The sequence below is a fragment of the Rhinichthys klamathensis genome, unplaced genomic scaffold (genome assembly GCF_029890125.1).
Source record: "Rhinichthys klamathensis goyatoka isolate OS25496 unplaced genomic scaffold, OSU_Roscu_1.1 h1tg000678l_1, whole genome shotgun sequence".
Classification (NCBI taxonomy): Eukaryota; Metazoa; Chordata; class Actinopteri; order Cypriniformes; family Leuciscidae; genus Rhinichthys; species Rhinichthys klamathensis.
In genome coordinates this window covers 189224-211007 of record NW_026607110.1, presented here as the reverse complement: position 1 = coordinate 211007, position 21784 = coordinate 189224, and the positions used below count along the sequence as shown (strand labels likewise).

The following is a 21784-nucleotide window of genomic DNA, read 5'->3' as shown; positions in this document are numbered from 1 at the left end:
TTCTACATGTCAATTTTATTTCCCAATAATGGGGCATGCTGTCATACTATCTGGGATAAGTTTGAATCTTGAATCATTTGAATCTGCTATGATTCTATAAATGATTATAGGCTTCTCAGTTAAATTAATCAGGAGGGCGACCCCTAGGTGATCTGTGATGGTAATAGCCAATGATTGTTTGTTATAATTATTATTATTATGTCTTTGCCCGCCACTGATGGATTACTCCTATATGGGGAGGCTGCAGACCTGGAGCCGGCAGATATACGCCCCTGACAGTTTTACGCCCCGGCAGTTTTAGGACCCTGTTGTTCCTGATGCGTCCAGTAGAGGGATATACTGCGAAATAACATAATTAAATCGACGCTTACACATTAATAACCCGTCCATAGACTTGACAATTTTGTGTTTTTTGTTAATTTAAATATATATTTTACTATATTACTAAATATATACTTTTGTGTTCAACAGAGGAGGGAAACTCATACAGGGTTGGGTGAGTAAATGATGACAATTTATTTTATTTTTGGGTGAACTGTCCCTTTAACAACATTCGTTTATCACCATTGTGAGAATATTCACACATAGTCTTTAGACACCCAAACCTGGTAGTGGGGTAGGTTGTAACATCAACTCATAAATGCTGTGATATTCTTACAGAGGTTTGAATGGTGACTTTATAGTAAACAAATGTGGGTATGTCCTATAAAAGTTTGAGCACTCTAAAAATTCAGTAAGTTGCAAATGCTGAAGCAAAAGGTGTTACAACCATCCTGTCTCTTTGAAACTGGCATGCTTTCCAGAATTTTTTTAAACATGTGCTTCAATTTAATATAGTGACTGTGAGTTGCGTGTAGATGCTACTCTGAGTGTCAAAGCTGTTCTTAAGCAAAGGAGAAGACATGGCTAATTATAGAAGGTCCTACAGAGAGAGAGAGGAAAGATTAGCCATGATTAAAGCTTGTTCACAAACACAGCGACAGGACAGACAAGTGAACTGCTGCTGTAATGAGAGGACAATAACGCTTAAATGCTTTAAAATTGGGCTTGATGTTTAGACAGAAACACTGGCGCTCACTGACCATCAATCAAAAAAAAGTTTGTTGAGACGATACTGGGTTTCTAAGGGTGAGTACACAAAATGTTTGTGTGATCATTTTATGTAATTAATGCAAAATCATTTAATGAGAAATATACCTTTTAAATCATTTATTTTATAAATGGTTATGCTATTTTAATTTAATGTTTCTAAATATAACAGCCAAGCATTGAAACTGCTGCATTCTTTATAGGCAAGTGAATGATCATCTCTCTTTATATTCACTCAATTCATAATTTATTGATCAGTCAAAATAGATGATGTAGCAGGCATTTTTTTGAGACATTGTAAAAAAAAAAAAGTCTTGACTGAACTTAAAATGTCATGTTCCCATCACTGCAAAACTGACATGCTGTCAAACAATGTGACCATATTAAATTTTCATGTTCCAGTGCATGCTGGGAAGAGGACTGAATGAAAAACGAACGTTTTCAGCAATATTTACTATCTAAGAATGATTTGTTTTATTCGTTATTTCATTCACAGATTCCTTGGTGAGGTTGCATGGCATGAAGACGTAGGAATGCCAAGAGCTGAATCCACTGCAATGGATAACTCGTGTCAGGCCCTGTGCCGCACCCTAGTCTCTCAAAACGGCCTTCAGCCAGAGAACGTTGACATTTCACAGTCTGTACTATACACGTCCATCATGGGTCTTCTGCTGGTGACGGACAAAGAGGTGAGACAGTGCTGTGCCATTGACACAATCTGTCTTATTAGTGTGTTTGACACATGACACAGATTATTTATAGACCTATCCTGTCAACACATGTTGGGAACCAAAGGCTTAATAATTCATATAAAAAAAGATGTGTTGTGGCACCTTTAAAGGTGCTCACCGCCGTTTGAGTTAAGTATATCTGGTCTTAACCTCAGTGTCATATGTGATAGTGCCTTCCCTCCCTTTTTTTAATTGGATCAGAGATCTATAAATGGACACTCAATCACTGTAGGAGGGACGGTAAATGGCAAACCTGTCACCGCTTGCGATGTAACCGTGGAAGTCACACTGACAGTCATTTGCTTATCCCACAGAGAGAGCTGCAACTGGGAAATGGACAAGTTGGATTGCGTAACGTTGGAAATACTGTATGTTCTAATTAACAAATATGATGTAATGCTTATGTTTCAAAGAAAAATGGTATGGTTTTCCATACATATTCACACAATATCTTTTGTTTTAAGTGTTTTCTCAATGCCATCGTGCAGTGTCTCTCCCACACTCGTAGTCTTCGGGACTACTGTCTGATGAAAGCCTTTCTTCAGGACAAGCACTCCAACCAAGAACCTGTGCTTATGAATGGTAGAAACACTTCAGCTGTCATTTAAACATGATTTTTTGGGGTGTAGTGGTGCAGAAATTCTAAATTTGAGTGCCATGGTTTGGGTTTGGGTAGCATGATTATTTAAAGAACACAAATGTATTTATTTATTATTGTAATTAATTATGTATTTATTTATTACATTTTATTTTATTTAAATTTTAAAATCAGACATTCCTTCTAAGGCACATTTTTGTTTGTGACTTACTCATAGAATTCTCTAAAGTTTTGGCTGGCCTGTGGGAATGTGATGGCGGGGAAACCACTGTGAATCCTGGGAAGTTTTATCGTGTCTTTAAAGAGTCTGTGCCTTATTTCAGTGGCTATAGGTATGTTCAATACTAATTACACTCTCTGAATAACACAATATTGAAAATATGTGTTAGTGTATTAACATTTGTCGATAATATCAGCAATTGTTATGTACTATATATAATATAATTTTCTTTCTCTCACACAGTCAACAAGATGCTCAGGAGTTCTTGCGGTTCCTCCTGGACAGGCTACATACAGAAATTAACCGTCGCCCATCCAAACGTCCTGCAGTTATTCAAATGAAGGAATCAACATACACACGATTCAGGTACTCCGTGAAGAGACAGATCCTGTGAGGAACAAACTGAGCTGGAGGCATTCAGATCCTCTAAATCCCTCATTCTCTCCTGCAGGATTTCAGAGGAGGCCTTTGCAATGTGGCAGAGGCATCTTGACAGGGATGACAGTAAAGTTGTTGGTAAGTCGCAGCGCTGTTAATATAATGAGGTATGTTTTTGGTTCTTTAATAACTTTCATTTTAAATGCCATCTGGAGGGCATTACAGCTGTACATCACTGTGCAATCAACAGTAAAATTGACTTAATGTTTAAATATTTTGGTTGCGTAAATTATACACTTTTTACTTCACTTAAGTGGACATTTTTACAGAAACACATCTTGTAAAAATACCAAAGTAAAATAAGATAAAATAATGAACAATTAAACATTAGACAATTAGAAATAGTCATTTACTACATGCTGTATTCAACTTCAGGCACCTTACATATTATTATCATAATCATTATGTATATTTGTGTTTTGTTTTTATTGTTTAATGATTATTTGGTTAAAGTCTGCATGAAATGGAAGTTGCGAAAGTCTCTTATAGTGTGGTATCTGCTGTAAAAAAAAAAAAAAAAAAAAAAAAAAATATTGATATGTTGTGCTATGTCTGTATCTTTTTTCGTTTCTGTCCATCTTAAACCCTGGTCACCTGGTGCCTAAACATTTTTCCCCTGTCACAGATTTGTTCTCTGGTCAGCTGCGCAGTTCCTTGCACTGTTCAGTCTGCTCCCATTACTCCAACACCTTTGACGTGTTTTGTGACCTGTCACTCCCCATCCCAAAGGTAACAATCTCAGGCCCTGTCCTCACCTTCTGGTGTTGTGTGGATGATATGTCATTCTTTTGTGTGTGTGTTGCAGAAGAGTGATTATGGCCGAACTGTCACTCTGAAAGATTGTCTAGACCTCTTTTCACAAGAGGAAAAACTTGATAAAGAAAACTCACCGGTAAGTGAAAAGCATGGCTAGTTTGCCTGCATTGAAAATGGTCTTTTATGCTGATACGTGTGTATTTGTATGTGTCTTAGATGTGTGAGCGGTGTAGCCGTCGCACTGAGAGCACAAAAAGACTGACCATCCAAAGGTTTCCTAGAATCCTGGTAATACGTATCCTTTTCAGTCAGTCGGTGCCTTCTTCAGATACACACAAAGATTTTATAATCAAACTCTTTGAGTCCAGATAATGCAAAAATGGGTGAATTGGCGATCGTGACAGAAATCCATACGACCCCAGTGGATGAATCAATGTCTTCTGAAGCGAAACAATTGGTGTGTGTAATATTTGTAACTTTTTTTAACTATAAAAAGCTTAGAAGTAGCGGTTCTCTGTTCTTCCACGCTTACATCACGTGTCACAACATCCCCTCTCATGATTGTTACAGTAGACCGGAAGCAACGATTAATAGTTTAAAAAGTGGCAAATATTAGTGTTTTTCTTACACACACCTTTTGTTTCGCTTTAGAAGACATTGATTCATCCACTGGGGTTGCTTGCTGTGTGTGGTTTTTCAAGCATCAACCGAGCGACACCCATTCAATGGCATTATATGGATGGATTTACAGAGATGGTTTATTTATCGAAATAAAGAAAGTCATAGCTAAACATCTGGGATGACATGAGGTTGAGTAAATGATGAGAGATTTTTCATTTTTGGGTGAACTATCCATTTAATCAAAGTACATGCTTCACAAAAGATACTTGCTTATCAACATTGACTTAACCTACCATCTCAGACTTAAATCGATTTACCATGTCAAGGTACTCAATCTCTAAAAGCACAGTGTCCGTTTCCTTCCCCCTGACCGGGCTGGATTTGGGGCCATTTGGACCTGTTGACTGTGGTGAGAACAAGAATGAGTATAATGTACTAACTTTATTCATGATAAAGTTTGAATATTGTTATGTTTAGTGGTGTATGCAATATGGCCGAATGTTTGCTTTCAGGTCCAGTGCTGTATGATCTGTATGCAGTGTGCAATCATTCGGGAACAGTAAATATGGGTCACTACACAGCCGCATGTCGAAAGGAGGAGGGTTGGTGCTACTATAATGACTCATGGTGGGTGCAGTTTTTGCTCTGACCTTTTCTATACAATAAAATAATGGTATTTAAAGGGCAATTCACAGAGAAATTCTCTCACAATACAAGAATAGTACATTTCTCCTATTAGAGATAATTTAGAAAAATTGTATTTCTTTGTTCAATGACATTCCGAATTTTTTATCGTAAAAATGAATTAATAGTTATTTTGATTCATTGAGCCGAAGACAATGTTCTGTTCTTTCCACAGTGTTGATGCAATATCAGAGGAGAAGCTTCAGTCCAATCAGGCATATGTTCTCTTTTATGAGCTCAAAATCTGCAATATCACCAGAAAATGAGGGCAGAGAATGTATGTTATTATGAGAGACTTCAATGATTACGGTAAACTTCCACTGAAACAAAACTGGCACTGTGATACGGGTTGAAAGCTAATGAGCAAGTGTGGTCATTTCACTTCATTGTTAAATTTCATTGCCATATTGAGGTATTTTTTTTTACTACTGTAATTATTGTTTGTATTAACTTAATGCACATTCTTTTAGACAAAAATGTATGTTATAAATGTAAATATAGATGTGTTAGGAACTGTTGTTTGCATCAACATTGTTTTTGTTTGACTTTTCTTGCATGTTCTTATTCTGCAATTAAAACCTGAATTGTTGTTTAATTAAGAATGCAAAGCAGGGCTAAACTAAACGGGGAATTAATAGTAGTGGATAATATAAAACCTTTGTCTGACTGTGTGAGCACATGCCTGTACTTTATGTCTGACTTTACATATACAGTACGAAGACTTCCATCATTTAAAAGCTTTTATGCTTTTCTCATGGAATGACATGTAAAGTACTGTGCCATAAATGAATGCCCAATTCCTCCAATTTAAGCCTGGCGTAGAGCTGACCGTAGCGTGCGTGCGTGTGCGTGTGTGTGTGTGCGTGCGTGCGTGTGTGTGTGTGTGTGTGTGTGTGTGTGTGTGTGTGTGTGTGTGTGTGTTATTTATGTTATAGCCTACCTGTGTAAAAACCACTAATGCTTGTTTTACTTTAGTATAGGGAGTATTTTACTGCAGGCCACCCACATATAATTTAATAAATTAATATGTAATACATTTGTCTCCAGTTCACTTATTTTTATTTACTGTGGTACTGCATTAAAGAAATCGGAATTTCAAATATGACTGATTTTACAATAATAAAATCACACACACACACACACACACACACACGGGTTGGGTTTTCATGTGGGGACTTTACATAGACATTTTGTCCCCGCAACATAGCGTTTAGGACCACAAACAAGCACACTCATGTTTACATTATCTAAATGGGGACATTCCATAGACGTAATGGTTTTTATACTGTACAAACTGTATATTTCTATGCCCCTATTACACTAACCCTACCTCTAAACCAGCCATCTCACAAAACTTTTCAAAATACATTTAAGTAGGAACAGTACACACACACACACACACACACAAACAAACAAACAATCAGTCAGTCAATCAATCAATCAATCAATCAATCAATCAATCAATCAATCAATCAATCAATCAATCTTTACTACAATATTTGCAGCTTGTAATATTTTTGTGGAAACTTTAATACACGACCATTCAAAAGTTTGTGGTTACTTAAGATAATACATGCTACTCTTTTGAACTTTCTATTAATTTAGAGAATCCTGGAAAAACTATCATGGTTTACACAAAATATTAGCAAAAACTGTTTTAACATTGATATAATAACCATAATAACTTAGTACCAACGATAATCAATAATAATTGAGCATCAAATCAGCATATGAGAATGATTTCTGAAGGATCATGTGACTGAAAACTGGAGTGATGCCAAAAAATTCAGCTTTACCATGACAGGAATAAATAACATTTCAAAATATATTCAAATTGAAAACTGTTATTTTACATTGCATTTTCACGATATTAAGGTTTCATATACGTAATGAATGAATTACTTTAAAAATAAAATATTAATTGAATAGTTCAGTCATTCACTGCTCTATTCTAAACTTACTTTTTGGTTGCTTATTGATTTATAGAGCAAACACCGCCACCTGCTGGGATAATGTGTAACGACGTCTCAACGCAGCCTTCTCTCCCCTCTCTGTCCATAATGGTTTAACCCGTTGCCTAGGCACTCGGTCCAAGCTATTGAGAGCAGCTGCAACAAAACACTTGGTAGGCCTCATGAGATACGACACTCTACTGTTGCATCAATATTTGCAAACAGACAGGCTTCATTGACAGTGTCAAATCGATGTTGAAGTATAGCGACAATCTTAATTTGTTTTATTTTTAATAGCCGCCTGGAGGATATGAAAAGAGGCTCGTGCGTAATAACGTTACCTGCGAACTAGCCCGCTAGCCAAAGTTAGCGGACTGGGACTCTGCTAGGGTTAGAAAACTTTTTATATTGCAGTAAAAACCCAAAGAAACGTTATTCCTGTCAAATACGCCCGTGACTGCAGATATATCGTGAATACGAGAGAGAAAGATTAGATGACTGATGATAGTGGATTTTGGATTAGGCAGAAGATCATGTTTAGTAATTTGTTACAGTTGTAACTTAAGTTATATAAAAGTTGTTGCTTAAAGCTGTATTGTGTTCATTTACAGGCATGCAAACTACAGTAACATGTTGAGTTCTGTTTTATGCTTTTCTTTATTTTTATAATGAAGTGATGATTAGGTCAGAGACTGCCATGGGCGGACGCAAATGCTGGAAACCACAATCTAAACTTTGTTCTCATAAACACTCTTGGCTAATTTGCAAGTGATGCACGGACTCCAGTTCAGCTCTATCCGGCCATGGAAAAAAGAGAGGTATGGTGTCGTCGTTTCTGTACTTATAAATATGATACAAGTAGGAAAGGTTAGTAAATTGAAACCATGTAATATGCTTAAAGTGGCCATTGACAGTAGGACTGTATTTGGCAGGTATTCATCACACATACAATATCTCCTCGTGTACGTTTGCTTAAATTGTTGCAAAAAGTTGATTCCCTTAAACTATTATCATCAGATACCAATAATCTCAAGATATTTTGTGCATCATCACGTTTTCCTGATGCAATAAAAGTTCAGTGGTTCTTAACCTTTTTGTATTGATATGTCTGGTACTTCCACTGTAATGACAAAGCTGCTTGTTTTCAAAGTTTTTTTTATTCACAGAAATTACACAGTCGATCTAAAGTAATTATAAGGAAATTATATTTAATATTAAAATGATTAAATTCTGTAATTTCAGTAGATTCAAAGAACTGGGTTTTCTTCAGGTTCAATATTGAATTTAAATGACTATGATTGTGGGATAAAGTTTTTAAAATATATATATATTTTACTTTATGGCAATTTCTCTGCAAATCCTACATTATAACAATTTCAACATATTTCAGAGCTTAATATAAACATAGATGTTCATCATGGAAATTTCCATGGCTTCATGATATTAATAGTTTTCGTAACTTTTCCATGTTTAGAAATCTCACATTCAAAATGTCCTCATATATGCACCAAGGGTACCTTTAAAAAAAAAAGACAGTTTTTGAGAAATAAAATAAAAATATGATGTCAGTTGTCATCTTGATTTTTAGCTTATTTAAAAGCTTGCTTTGTCTTATTTTAAATAATTTTAAGCCATCTTGCATCCTCTTTCCGGCCCCCTGGGTGAGAATCCCTGATCTATACACAGATAAAAACATGAATTAAATTGAATTTATTTTGACGCATTTAAAAACATTTTGCAGCCCCTTTAGAAGTTTAGATGCCCCCCAGTGGGCCCTGGCCCCCCATTTAAAAACTGCTAATGAAACAGTTACAGTATAGAGAGATATTAGGCACCTCCTGAGACAGCCTTCACACCAAAATAATTAGACACACTCTTGACAGGGTGACAGAGTGTTTTAAGACGGTGTCGGGTAACCCAGGCCTCATTTACACTGTTCAATGAAAAAAAAAAAGAGGGCTCATTGTTTTGTTTCCTCAAAACAATGGGAAAGGAAAAGGAGCTGGACGAGATCAGCCTGCGCTTGCACAGGGACGGTGTGTCCCCTGAGGCTTCAACAGACGAGCGTGAGCGGCACCTGTGGCATTTGCTCCAGAGCAGTGAGGGCAGCCTGACTGCCGCCACTGAAGACCTGCAGAGTTTGCGCACACAGCAGGCCAGCGAGATGAGAGAGGTGAGCCAGCAGATGGCAGGCCGGGCCTCCACCCCAAAGAATAGCTAATCATGGTCTCCCTCATCAACATTGTAACATGACGACACTGTTTCCTGACCAAAACAAGCTCCTTCTGTAGCTAATGCCTTTGCTGTGTCGACTGGTTGTTTGATGGGTTTTTTTCAAGGTGGAAAATTACGTGGAGCATATTCGAAACATGCTGGAGGAGCGGGAGTCTCTTACAGCGGAGTACGAACGTGACAACGAACAGCTCCGTGCTGAACTTGCTCTAATGAAACACCAACAGGGTGAGGGTTTTATATTGATTAAATCATTTGATCATACTTAAGATTGTGTTCGTAGTAAACAATGTGCCTCGAAGTTTTGTCCATACTACCACTCATACTCATTTCTGCATTATACTTTACTGTATCCTTAGAATAGTTTTTTTGTAGTCTCTACATTTATCAAATGTGCAGTATATAATAGAGCATACTGTGTAGAATCCTGTATCCCAAAGTTATGCTACAAAGTGACATCGCCACCTACTGGCATAAAACAGCATTTTTAGTCGTTTTCGCGAATCCGTGTGAACAGGGATCTTTTGACAACGTTGTCGTCTTTACGCAAAAAACGTTTCCGTTTTTAGTATGTTGTTGTGTAAATGTACTCTTAGAATAATTTATATATTATTATAGTATTTATTAATATTTTGATAATGATACTATTTTATATTAATACACATTTTATCATTTTATTTTAATATTAGCTATTATATTATTATATTTTCATTTTAGTTTAGTCATTTTATGTGCTTTTGTCATTTTATTAGTATAATATTTCCATTTAGCTTTAATTTATTCTTATTTCAGAGTTAGTTTTAGTAATTTTAGCATTTTCAAGTTACACTTATTTTATTTATTTAAATGCCAGAGCAACATTTTTAATTTTCATTAAAGTTTAGAATTTTTTTAAAATCTAATATTTATAGTTTATTATATTTTATTTTAGTTACAAAAATGATTAAGTTTTAATTTTTAATAAACGGTAACAACACTTTTTCTCTTTTATTTACATAGAATTTGATTTCAAATGCAAAATAATGTGTTTCTTGCTATATTTAGTGCATATAGCACTATAGTATGCTAGTATTCCATTCGCAACATAGCTCTTGCGTTCTGCTCAGTGCTCAACTTGAAGCCACTTATAGTCCAGTCAGTGGTCCTTACGTACGTCGTGTTTGTCAGACTCCCAGTGTAAGGAGGTGGTGGAGATGCTGGAGCAGGAGGGTCTAGCGGACATCAGCCAGAGCAGTGCGAGTGAGCAAGTGGCCTATCTGCTGGTGGAGAGAGTCACTCTGCTGGAGAGACTAGAGGCTGCTGAAAGAAAGCTGGACACCCAGACCCTCACCGGCAACCTCAGAGAGGTGCATCTACAGGTACAATGAGAAATAAAGCCTAACTTCTGTAATAGTGTTCTTAAAAGTGTAGGTCAACAGGTAGAGCATTATGCAAAGGCTATATTTAATTGCATTTCATATTTAAATATTATTTAATTGTGTGTATTTAGGATACCGAAAAGACTTGAAGAGCACATATCAACATAAAATGTATAACTTGAATGAACTTTGGATGAAAGAATGCATAAAATGTAAATATTTATGCGGTAATAATGGCAATAAACTGTGTGTGTTAAAAAATGTGGAGTCTTCTCTTGATAGTAACACCTCATTTGTGGCTTATTAGTTTTATGGTCATTTTAATATCTCCTCTTTTATGGAAATCAGGAGGAGCTGGATCATATCCGTCACGCATTGGAAGAGGAACTTAGACAGCAAAAGGAAAATATGAATGAGGTGAGACGATCTCAGAGTGTCCCATAAGCAGGCAGCAATTTCATAAGCAGTGTGCTGAAGTCATGGACTCAAAGAATGTCCCATATCAACAGTGTCTCATTTATATTTAAGTGTTTCATTGTCCATCTCTCTGTATGTTGTGCATCATAATTTCTCCTGATTCTTTGTCCCTCCCTAAATGGACAGGAATCATCAGTTCAAAGTCCTTGGAGGAAGTTCTTTGGTGTGCGCAAGGCGACACTAAGAGCACAGAACCTTCCTGTACGTTCCCGTACCTTTCATAACTTGATTGGACTCATAAAAAAGGCATCACATGAAGGTTAAATCAGGAGAGGTGGAACCTTCCGTATTGTCCTTGAGAGGATGATCCACTTAAAGCAGATTAAGGCAGCTCCATGAAATAATGCATGCCTTGGTTGAACTCGAAGCAGAGAATAACAACATGCTGAGCCTAGCATGATAATATTAACACTTCTTATTTTCACTCTAGACCCTAACAGCACTATGGAGCGCTTTCTTTCAGGGTGGTTACTAACCGAAGGCTGTTTGTCCCAACGTTACTGTGGTCTCTGATGGTTATAAGGGAGAGAAGGCACATATTAAACTCTGTTCACACTGGAACATGATCCACATTGAGCTTCACCTGTGTTCTGTGGCTCATGCATGTTAAAAACGCATGGAGGCCGACATGCTTATTGCTTGTCCACCCAGTGCAGCCAGGTTTATGTTTATGAAGCTCTGTCCCCTGTAGGCCCACAGTGAAGAACTCGGCAAAGAACGCACAGAGCGGCAGAAGCTGGAGAGGGATCTGGAAGAGGCATCGAGTCGTCTTGCTATGGCACATGAAGAGATTCGCCACCTGACAGATGAACTAGATATCGCTCGTAAGGTCCAAAACTTGTCTGGTATGTGAATAACAATTCAGATTTGATATCAATAAGCTGATAATTATTTTCAAATTATGGTAATATTAAAATAAATGTACATGCATAAATGAAAAATAAAATCAATCATTTTTAATGCTACAAGTGAATTTAAGCAGGGTTGGACAGTAGGGTTGGACAGTAGGCAAAATGGAAATTATTTTGAGATTTTCTAAAGATTACATTTAATGGTGTTGTTAAATTTTCAGTGTTTTGAAAGACTGAGCATTAGATGCAGTGTTATTTTAGTATTAATTATATACTATTAATATAAAAACATTTTGAATTCAGTTTTATTTAAAAATTTTCAGTTTTTCTTTTTTAATTTTCTTTAATTAATTTTAGTAATTTTATTATAGCTAATATTTTTTTATTATTATTTAGATTTAATTTATATTCATTTCAGTTTTAGTAATTTTAGTGAGTTGCCTTTGGAAAATGCCTCATTTTCATTTAACTTTTAGTTTTTCTTCTAATTATTATATTTTAATTCAATTAACGGCACTAGTCAGATGATGGTAAATGTAATTTAAATGTAAAAAACCCCCAAGAAAAACAGAGGAATTGAGTACGGAAAATTAAATATCCAAACTGATTCTGATTGACTGATTAACTGATGATCACTTTAATATCAACTGATAATTTTTTGTGCATCCTTGCTTATTTGTTATATGCAACTAAACTGACTATTTTCCCCTGTCGAATGATAAAACAAACAAAATCACCCTGAACTACCTGGTAATGGTGGTGGTGACTTTTCCATGACCAAGCATCACTCATGTGGTCTTTAGAAAAAATATCTAGTTTTAGATAACTGTTTTGTCTTAATGCATAATGTAAACAAAATTTTCGTTTCAGTACCTGACCTGCAGAAAACTGGGGAAGAAGTGGAACTGTTAAAACAGGAAGTGGACAAGCTTAAACAGTGTGGTGAGATTTTGTCTGCAGCAACATTTCGCATCATAAACATTTGCTAGCTTAATTATAGTCACTTCAAAGAACTACGGCGTCGACCAAAGTACTGAAAAGTAAGATATAACAAATCATGGAAACATTACAAATGATGTCTTCTGGTTGTAAACTCTATGTTTGACAGATATGGTGGAGCTGCATAAGGCCAAGGAACGCAATGAACGACTGGATGGGGAGATTTGTGCGCTGAGGGATAGAGTTCGCTCATTGGACACAGAGAGGAGGACTCTTCTTAAACTGGCAAGAATAATTATTTTAAATTTTTTATCTTGGTGCCATGACATGTTAGATATTTGCAATATGCAAACACAGAAATGTTATATTTTGCTATGTCGGTTGTGCCACAGGTTGAACAATCAAAGCTGCACTCGGTTCAAGGGATCAGCGAGACATTAGAGCACAATAAAATATACTCTGCACAGGTAGATATACATTCTACTACAATCCTCTCTTGAAGGCGCTAGTTTGCATGTATTGCATGACACAAGTTATTTAATATTTGTAGTTTCCTCTCAGAGCTTACAGATGCTTTTTTGTCAGGGTGTTGGGAATAATGTTAATGCGGATTCATCGGTGGCTCCAGACGATGAGACACTCCACAAAAGGTGAAGCTTTGCCCTCCTTTATCTAACTTAAAGTTGTACATGTCATTGCTTCCACACTTTAAAGATGCTGATATGGCAGTTGTATTTTGGCAGGTGTCGGAGAGAGTCTGAAGATAAGGACAGCCGCCTGCGAGAGCTGGAGAGGAGGTTGCAGAAGCAGCAGCGGGAACACGAGGAGTTGGTGGAGCGGAACGAGGAGCTGGAGGCACTGTTGGGGGAAGCGCAGAACGCAGCGAAAGACGAGCGAGAGCATCATGAGTGTGAGATAGAGGGGTTACAGAGAAAGGTACGTTTTTAGTCGTGATGTTATGGGGCTGAATTTGATAAATAATCACCTGAATTTTGAGAATGACTCTGAGTTTGGTTCTAGATTAAAAGTATTGAGGAAGAACTGAGTAAGAGGGATATCAAGAAACTTGAGAAGAAAGATGAAGATCTGGTTCGAGGAACTGACTCTGAGGTAAAAGGTCGAAGGCCTGTTTACACCAAGGAGAATAGCAACCTCATAAAAATCACTTGCACCCTCTGATTCTGTGGTGGAATATCTTTCATCTTTTAATCCAAAGCTTAGTGAGAGCATTCAAGAAAGACTGAAGTTCCTCGAGGGTCGTCTTGCTGAAGAAAAAGGTTGGAGGAAGCAGTTGGAGGTGGATCTATCTGTAGCCAAGGCTGCGCTCAAAAAGGAGAAAGAGGTAATATCATTGTCACACATGACTCGTTATAAAATGCACAGTTTAGAGTCCTGAAAAGTCCATTTTTCATATTGCACTATGCATTTGTTTAGAATAATGATAATAATGTTATCTGAAACCATGAACTACACATAAATGCAACATGTGGACAGGTCATGCAAAAAGACCATGAGGAGCTGAAGAGATTACGTGTGGAGGTCCAGAGTCTAGAGGTAGAATGTCGACAAGGGAAGACACTCAACAAGAACCTCACGCAGATTAAAGGAGAAAAGGGAATTTTGGAAGAAAAGGTAATAAATTGAAGGTCATTCATACGTTTAAATCACAAAGAAAGCATTCCATTTATTGTTGGGATGCTGTGATGTTCTTCCTGTAGCTTGCAAATACTCACTGAGGCTATGTTTGTACTCTGCAGGTGGCCCAGTTGGAGCGTGCTCAGACGCGGCTCCAGGACAACCTGACACTTCAGACAGAGAACAGCCGGGCTGAAGAGGACCTGAGAGACAGCAGGGGACAGGTGGTAGAGCTTAAGTCCATGGTGGACAAACTGAGAACAGAACTGACTCGACTAGAGAAGGAGCACAACACTCTAAGGTAAGGCAGTCTGACACAGATACAACAGATCAACTCTGTATGACATTAAAAGGATAAATAATTAGCTCCTGGACTCAGTAGAAAGCATGTGGTAAGAGGCACTTTGCCTGTATAGGGATGAGCTGATGGAGAAGCGTGGGCAGGTGATGCAGCTACAGAGAGAGCTCAGCGAGAAAGCCCACGAGAGGCTTCAGACTGACGGGGAGAAAGAGAGACTCAGTCTGGAGGTCCTGCATGTGAGACAGCAGCTCCAGTATACCAGAGAGCAGACACCCAGAGCATCACAGGAGCAGATGGCCAACCACAAGCCTTCTGCACAGGATGAGGGGGTTTGTCAGGTAAGGCCTGTTTCACACTGGATGCGTAAGCAGCGCATATTTTTTTCAGGGCCCATATTAACAGATTAGAGCATTCGCACTGCACACCGAGGCGGTGCTGCAGTGCCGCGATTGTTTCGGCGCTGACATCATTCTAATATGATGATATATTGCAAAATAAATATTTTTATTCATTCTCAGTGTGGAAAACAGTTGTGCTGCTTAATATTTTTGTGGAAACCATGATAGATTTTTTCAGGATTTTTTAATGAATAGAAAGTTCAATAGAGTAGCATTTATTTGAAATAGAAGTGTTTTGAAACATTATAAGTGTAAATAAATTGTCACTTTCGATCAATTTAATGCATGAATCTCATTGAGAATGTCACTTTTAAACAATTTAATACATTCATCCTGAATAGAATCATGCAAACTAGAAGTATACCCCAAACTTTTGTATGGCAGTGTACATGGAGTTTTTGAACTCTTAGCTGAAGTTGTAATGTGTAAACTGCTTGGTTTTATGTGCTGCTTCTCTAGCTGGCCTGTGTGAAGTCAGAGATGAGTAAGCTACACTCCACCCTGGAGGAGGAGAGACAGCTGGCTGGCCAACACCAGCTGGCCCTGCAGGCCCAGATCAGTGAAGCTCAGGCCCGGGCTAAGGTCAGCCCTGCTCTCCAATCTTTACACACCCACACAAACATATTCACATTCATTTTTAATTTCATTTATGCACAAAAAATTTGTATAATCTGCTTAATTGTATTTTTTTAAATGTATATTTCCCTGTTTGCTATGTGGCCATTATGTGGTTGTGCACAGGCTCAGGACTCACTCCTAAAACAGAAGGGAGAGGAGAACAAACAGCTGAGACAGGACCTGCAGAGAACTCAGCATCTCTTCACCTCTGCTGAGCGAGAGCTACGCTATGAGAGAGAGAAAAATCTAGACCTTAAGAGACACAATGCACTCCTAGATCAGGAAAAGATCAAGGTAAAAAAAAAAAAAAAAAAGAAAAAAAAAAAGTCTCTTAAGTTACATTTGAAATGAATGTTATTGCATTAGAATAGATAACAACATATGAACCAAGTGACATTTGTTTTAAATAAATATAGTAGATGACATTTACTTTGATATTTATTTACATAATGCATAAAATGCATCAAGTGTGGCATAAGTGTACTTTTTGGGGGTCAGTAAATTAAAAAAAAAATGTTTTTGAAAGAAGTCTCTTACACCGTGTCCTAACTACTCTCGACGCACGATAAAAGGTATCTTTTCCATGTTAATCAGAGTTTTTGTCCTAACCAGCCGCAACGGCGACACGCAACGATTCTATTTTAGAAACGGTTTCTATCAGTCGCAGTCGCGACGCGTCACGTCTAGTGTGGACAGACAAATGATTTGTCGTGGAATCTTATCACATCGCGTCTTGTTAGGACACAGTGTTATGCTTAAAATAACTTTTAAATTGAATTTTAACTCCAGTCTTCCTCATTCTTATGCTGATTTGCTGCTCAAGAAACATTTCTTATTATCAATATTGAAAACAGTTGTGCTGCTTAATATTTTTGTGGAAACCATAATACATTTTTAAGCATTCTTTGAGGAATAGAAAGTTCAAAATAACAGCATTTATTTGAAATAGAAAATCTATATGTATTATTATAAACATCTTTACTGTCACTTTTGATCCATTTCCTCATACTTTAGAATGTTATTGAAATTTTTTTAGAAAGTAGGCATAATTTTTAGTTTTTAAATTATATTGAACATGGGCTATCCCTAGTTAGATTTACACAGGACTATTGTTAATGCTCAGAAACCTTATGTTTCTGCTCTGTTCTTTAGCTGTGTGCGGAGCTGAAGCAGGCCCAGGCCAAAGTAGCCCAGCAGGAGGGCAGCGCAGCAGGACAGGTGGCAGAGCTGGAGAGACTCCAGCAGAGAGCCAGAGATCTGGAGCTGGACATGGCCAGAAGCGCTCAGAACCGACAGACTAACAGAAGCTTGATGGAGGAGCTCAATTCAGAGAGGGCACGTGTGATTGCTGCTGACAAGAAGGTGTGTGTTCAGAGCAGGCTGAAATTCTCTTGTTCAGTAGTATAACAGTTATGAAGAATGTCTTCAACATCTCTGCAGGTCGTAGATCTGCAGCAGCAACTGAAGAACGCTCTGCACCAGATACGCCTGGAAGAGGCCAGAGCAGGAGAGACCAGCAAACTAGAAAGAGACACCAGAGACATGTCCGATAACCTGTCTGCTCTCAGAGCCCGACTGCAAGAGGATCAACTACAGAGGTCAGACGGGTCACTGCACCACAAGCCAATATTAGTGGTCGACCGATAAATATATCACTTTTATTTTTCAGATTGCAATGCCTGAGCGCAGATGCAGAAGAAAGTAAAAAAGCAAATATAATATATTGTATAATTATAAAGTATTATAGCGTTGGCCTTTCTAGTATTAGTAATAGAAATGCAAACGCTGTAACATTCTTTTATACCGTTGCCATTCAGAAATTATGCATCATTATCATTTAAACATGTTTTTGAATGTATAGAAAAAATGTAACTCCACGAACCTCGCAACCTTTGGCAAATCTTCTGAAGTGTGCATTCGTAGCCTGCTCAAACAGCAACATTAAACACTGACTGTAGTTGAAAAAGTGAAAAAGCGTAATAGAACCCCTTTAACCTGTTTAAAGCCAGATGAAACAGCACTGACAAACAGGAGAAACACTGTGTGCAACGATAGTCAGAAGGCAAATCCCCATCATTTACCATGGATTTACTGTAGTAACACTAACTGCACCATGGTATTGTGGCAGAAATGTGGGATATTTATATGGAATTTTACTATATTGTTAATGTAGACATGTATTAAAGGTATTAATGGAATATACTTACTGTATTTTTTGTGATTAAGCTATGGAATTTGCATTTGCTAAATGCTAAATGTATTTAGGTTACAGTTTTTAATACAAATACCATAGAAACAATTTTACCATGGTAGTGAGATGCTATATGTGTGGTTTTTACTATGGTTATCATGATCTAAATGTATTCTACTATGGAAGACCAATGGTTCATTTTAATAAAACTCAAACAGTCAAAATATTTTAATTTTAGCATATAAAAATAAGGGTGTTACAGTTTTTACAGATGCTACTATTTTTTCAAGCTACTGCCAAATGTTTGTCATGTTCTGACAATAAAGAGTAGCTTAAAACCACAATTAACGGTCTTAATGGTTTCTACAACTTTCACTTAGGAGCAAAAATCTGCCTTTAAACTAAAGAAATAAATATTTGACATTTATCATAATAATTATCAATATCGACTGATATGAAAAAAATGATCATGATAATTTTGTTTGCCCATATCGCCCAGCCCTAACAATAAGTATATTGTACCTAATAATTTTTTTTATGTAAGTGCATGGTAAGTCACTTAATATAAAGTGTGACCATTGCAGCAATTGTTGCATGTTACTTACTGTATAGTGGACTTTATAATGACTTTCTGTGTTTTCTGAAAGGAAATTACTTGAGCAGAAAGACGAGGAACTCCAGCAGCAGGTGCGCTCATTGCGGGCGAAGGAGGCGACTATGACACGCAACAACTTGGAGATGTCACACCGCACGCAGGAGCTGGAGACGCGGCTGCAAGTGCTGGAGAGCGAACTTAACACAGCTAGAGAAGAGGTTTGTGAGTTGAAACTATCACACTAATTGCTGAAATGATACACAAGTGGAGCTGCTGACCATGAAATACCAATGTGTCCTGCAGCAGAGAGGCGGTCAGAAGAGCTGCCACAGGCTGGAAGAACAGCTTCTGTCTTCCCAACATGAGTCTGAGAGACTGCAGGAGGAACTGAAGCTGGTTGTTCAGCAGCTTGACACTCACATTAGGTATCATTATTCACTGGGTAGACATTATACTCTTAAGGCTGGAATACAAGACTTTTGCTCAATTTTTGCCCTGGTTTGCAGTCTGGATGAGTCTATGCTAGTTGCCAAAAGATTTTAGGCAGTTGGAGTTCACAGAATTCATAGATATATCATTAACAAAGTTCAGGAGGAAGCACGTTCAGATAATTTACCCAATCAGCACGAGAGGAGGCCTATATAGCCAACTTACCTCTGTCCCATGACAGTTTTCCAGCATCCCTCCTCCATCCCAGCCAGGGATACGGGGGGAGTAATCTGTGTTCGGGCCAAATTCCGAGCTTGGAGCCCCCTTCTCGGACAGCACGCCAAATATGCATTATATCTGGTTATTATGTTAATGTAAACTTGTGAAAATCGTGTAGTGTAGGATGGACAGGTTTTCTTATGCTTCAGACTTTGATTCCATCCAGTCGGAGGATATCAAACAGGTTTGATATTTTGAGCCAATATTATAACATATATTACATGGAATGTGTTAATATGAAATCATGAAACTCGTGTCCTGCAGGAGACACAACGAGAAACAGTCTCAGCACAAAACCAAGTTGCGCAGAGCTAAACAGATCTTCATGAAGACAGTCGCCCAACATGAGCACAGGATCCAGCAGCTGGAAAATGATCTGGCTCTTGCGACAAGTCTCTCAGAGAAAGTGAGTGTTTTCAGACCCGACCTTCAACACTATATACTTAACATGTACTTCACCTTGAGTGTGTTCCACTATGAGCAGGAGAAGGACTGGATTAGGACTATGACAGAAGAAAACGACCAGCTCCTCCTGGAGAGACGAGAACTTCTGCAGCGAATAAGTGAAGCTGAGGAGATGGGAAACAATGGACTGAGAACTGCCACTACCATCCAGCAGAGGTAAACATCTCATTACCCTGTACATCTATGTCTCATTACCCTGTACATCTACATCTGACAGGAAAGCACAGAAACGTACTAACTGTCTCTTTGCCCTGTCTTCTCTTAGAGTTAAATTTCTGGAGATGGAGAATAAAGAGCTGCAAGAAAAAACTCTAACATTGGCCAATCAGATAGGAATTTTAGATCGTGCATTGAGAAACCTTCAGTCGATGTGTACAGTTGAGGTACACATTTATTTAGCAATTGTTCTTTTTATTATAAATTAAATAAGCATTTCAAATTTGGATTGCACTGATGCTTTTATTTTGTGTTTTTGTCTTAGGAGGTCAAGAAAATGTTTCCTTCTGGAGCTCATCATGATAGCCTGTTGCGGACATCAACGCCAAGGTATAATTCAGAACTTTTTTAGTCTTCCAACCTACTCAATATTTCTGTTCTCATATATAGTCAAATAAAAAAATACATGGGACACAAAATACGGTGTAATATAATCTATTTCAATACCTCTAAATCTATTTTTATCAATATTTTTCTGTAACTAATTTAAAGGTTAGTATCCAATATACACTTCCATTTTTATGTATGCGGTTAATTTCTTTTTTTAAAATAAATAAATAAATAAATAATTTTATTCCGGAGAGATGCATTAAATAGTCAGTAAAAAGTGTGACAGTAGACTTTTACATTGTTAAAATAAAATATTTTTCAAATAAATACTTTTAAAAAAAAAATATATATATCGTTTTTTGCACTTTATATTCATCAAAGAATCCTGATAAAAAATGTCATCACTGTTTCCACAGAAATATTAAGCAGCACAACTTTTTTTCAACATTAATAATAAGAAATGTTTCGACCAAATCAGCATATTAGAATGATTTCTGAAGGATCATGTGACAATAAAGACTAGAGTAATGATGCTGAAAATTCAGCTTTGCCATCACAGGAATAAATTACATTTTAAATATATTAACATAGAATTTTTTTTTAAATTGTTTAAATTGTAATACTATTTCACAATATTACTGTTTTACTGTATTTCTGATCAAATAAATGCAGCCTTGGTGAGCTTAAGAGACTTCTTTTATAAAAAAAACAATCTTATAAAGGTAGTATGTATCTTGTCTCATCTGCCATTTAGATTTATTTTTCCGCTGAGGCTGCAGATCAGTATGGGATTATTTTACTGTGTCAGTGACCAAATGGTGACGTCTTACATTGCAACATCTTGCTCTAGTCCACAGCCTGGGCTCTGTGACTCATGGGGAATATTGGATGCCATTCGCAAAGTCAAAGTGGGTGAGTCTGGAGTGAAGAGCCTAGAGATCTCCTCGTCTGTGCCCGTTTCACAGTCCACTGAGATAGGCTACCTGAACCTGACCTCACCTGTGGCTCCCAACAGCAGGTTAGAGCAGGAGGAGAGTCTCAGTGCCACAAGCGATGAGGCCTGAGGGAGTTACAAAGACTGTGAAATGCCATTACAGAGTTTGCCAATCTGAAAAGTCACTGGATCAGTCAAGGTTTAAAAATAAGCGACTGTAGAAGGGTAAAACGTTGTTTAGATGGGTAAAACATAGACAACTTGCTCAAGAAATAGTTTCTGTGGCACCATGACTGTGTCATGTTTAAAGATGTATTATTGCTCTGGCTCATTTCACCTGCGTTGAATTCAGTTGCATTGCCTTTGTGGCTCACATAGAGTCAGATTAGAATGCATGAGATTTTATATCATTCACAAACATGATACTTCATTGGATACTATTGTCAA

General features: G+C 37.4%; 2 protein-coding genes across 7 annotated transcripts; both read left to right on the top strand.

Moving 5' to 3' along the window:
- The first annotated feature begins 901 nt into the window (after positions 1–901).
- Positions 902–6105, top strand: usp21 (ubiquitin specific peptidase 21). 2 transcript variants are annotated; one of them, XR_008805678.1, is made up of 13 exons: positions 902–1128; positions 1586–1778; positions 2135–2188; positions 2285–2402; positions 2636–2750; positions 2882–3004; positions 3090–3154; positions 3702–3805; positions 3882–3968; positions 4049–4127; positions 4755–4885; positions 4966–5080; positions 5313–5400. XR_008805678.1 is itself a non-coding variant. In XM_056241836.1 (13 exons), the coding sequence occupies exons 2-13, from the start codon at positions 1623–1625 to the stop codon at positions 5401–5403; spliced, it is 1215 nt and encodes a 404-aa protein (XP_056097811.1). In that variant the 5' UTR covers positions 904–1128; positions 1586–1622; the 3' UTR covers positions 5404–6105. The 2 variants fall into 2 exon arrangements, 1 of the variants encoding a protein (XP_056097811.1); XM_056241836.1 differs by having other exon boundaries at positions 904–1128; positions 4755–4862; positions 5313–6105.
- Positions 6106–7206: 1101 nt separating this feature from the next.
- Positions 7207–21628, top strand: ccdc30 (coiled-coil domain containing 30). 5 transcript variants are annotated; one of them, XM_056241814.1, is made up of 30 exons: positions 7207–7262; positions 7387–7479; positions 7859–7907; positions 9083–9262; positions 9429–9549; positions 10489–10679; positions 11028–11096; positions 11283–11357; positions 11848–12001; positions 12878–12949; positions 13116–13231; positions 13339–13413; positions 13532–13596; positions 13690–13882; positions 13967–14056; positions 14163–14288; positions 14441–14578; positions 14704–14882; positions 14998–15220; positions 15740–15862; positions 16022–16192; positions 17051–17260; positions 17339–17496; positions 18737–18902; positions 18988–19109; positions 19657–19798; positions 19877–20013; positions 20123–20240; positions 20339–20403; positions 21254–21628. In XM_056241814.1, exons 3-30 carry the CDS (start codon positions 7893–7895, stop codon positions 21465–21467), a joined length of 3708 nt encoding a protein of 1235 aa, XP_056097789.1. In that variant the 5' UTR covers positions 7207–7262; positions 7387–7479; positions 7859–7892; the 3' UTR covers positions 21468–21628. The 5 variants fall into 5 exon arrangements, with proteins under 5 accessions (XP_056097789.1, XP_056097786.1, XP_056097788.1 ...); XM_056241811.1 differs by having other exon boundaries at positions 7764–7907; XM_056241813.1 differs by having other exon boundaries at positions 7228–7479.
- The last annotated feature ends 156 nt before the right edge of the window (positions 21629–21784 follow it).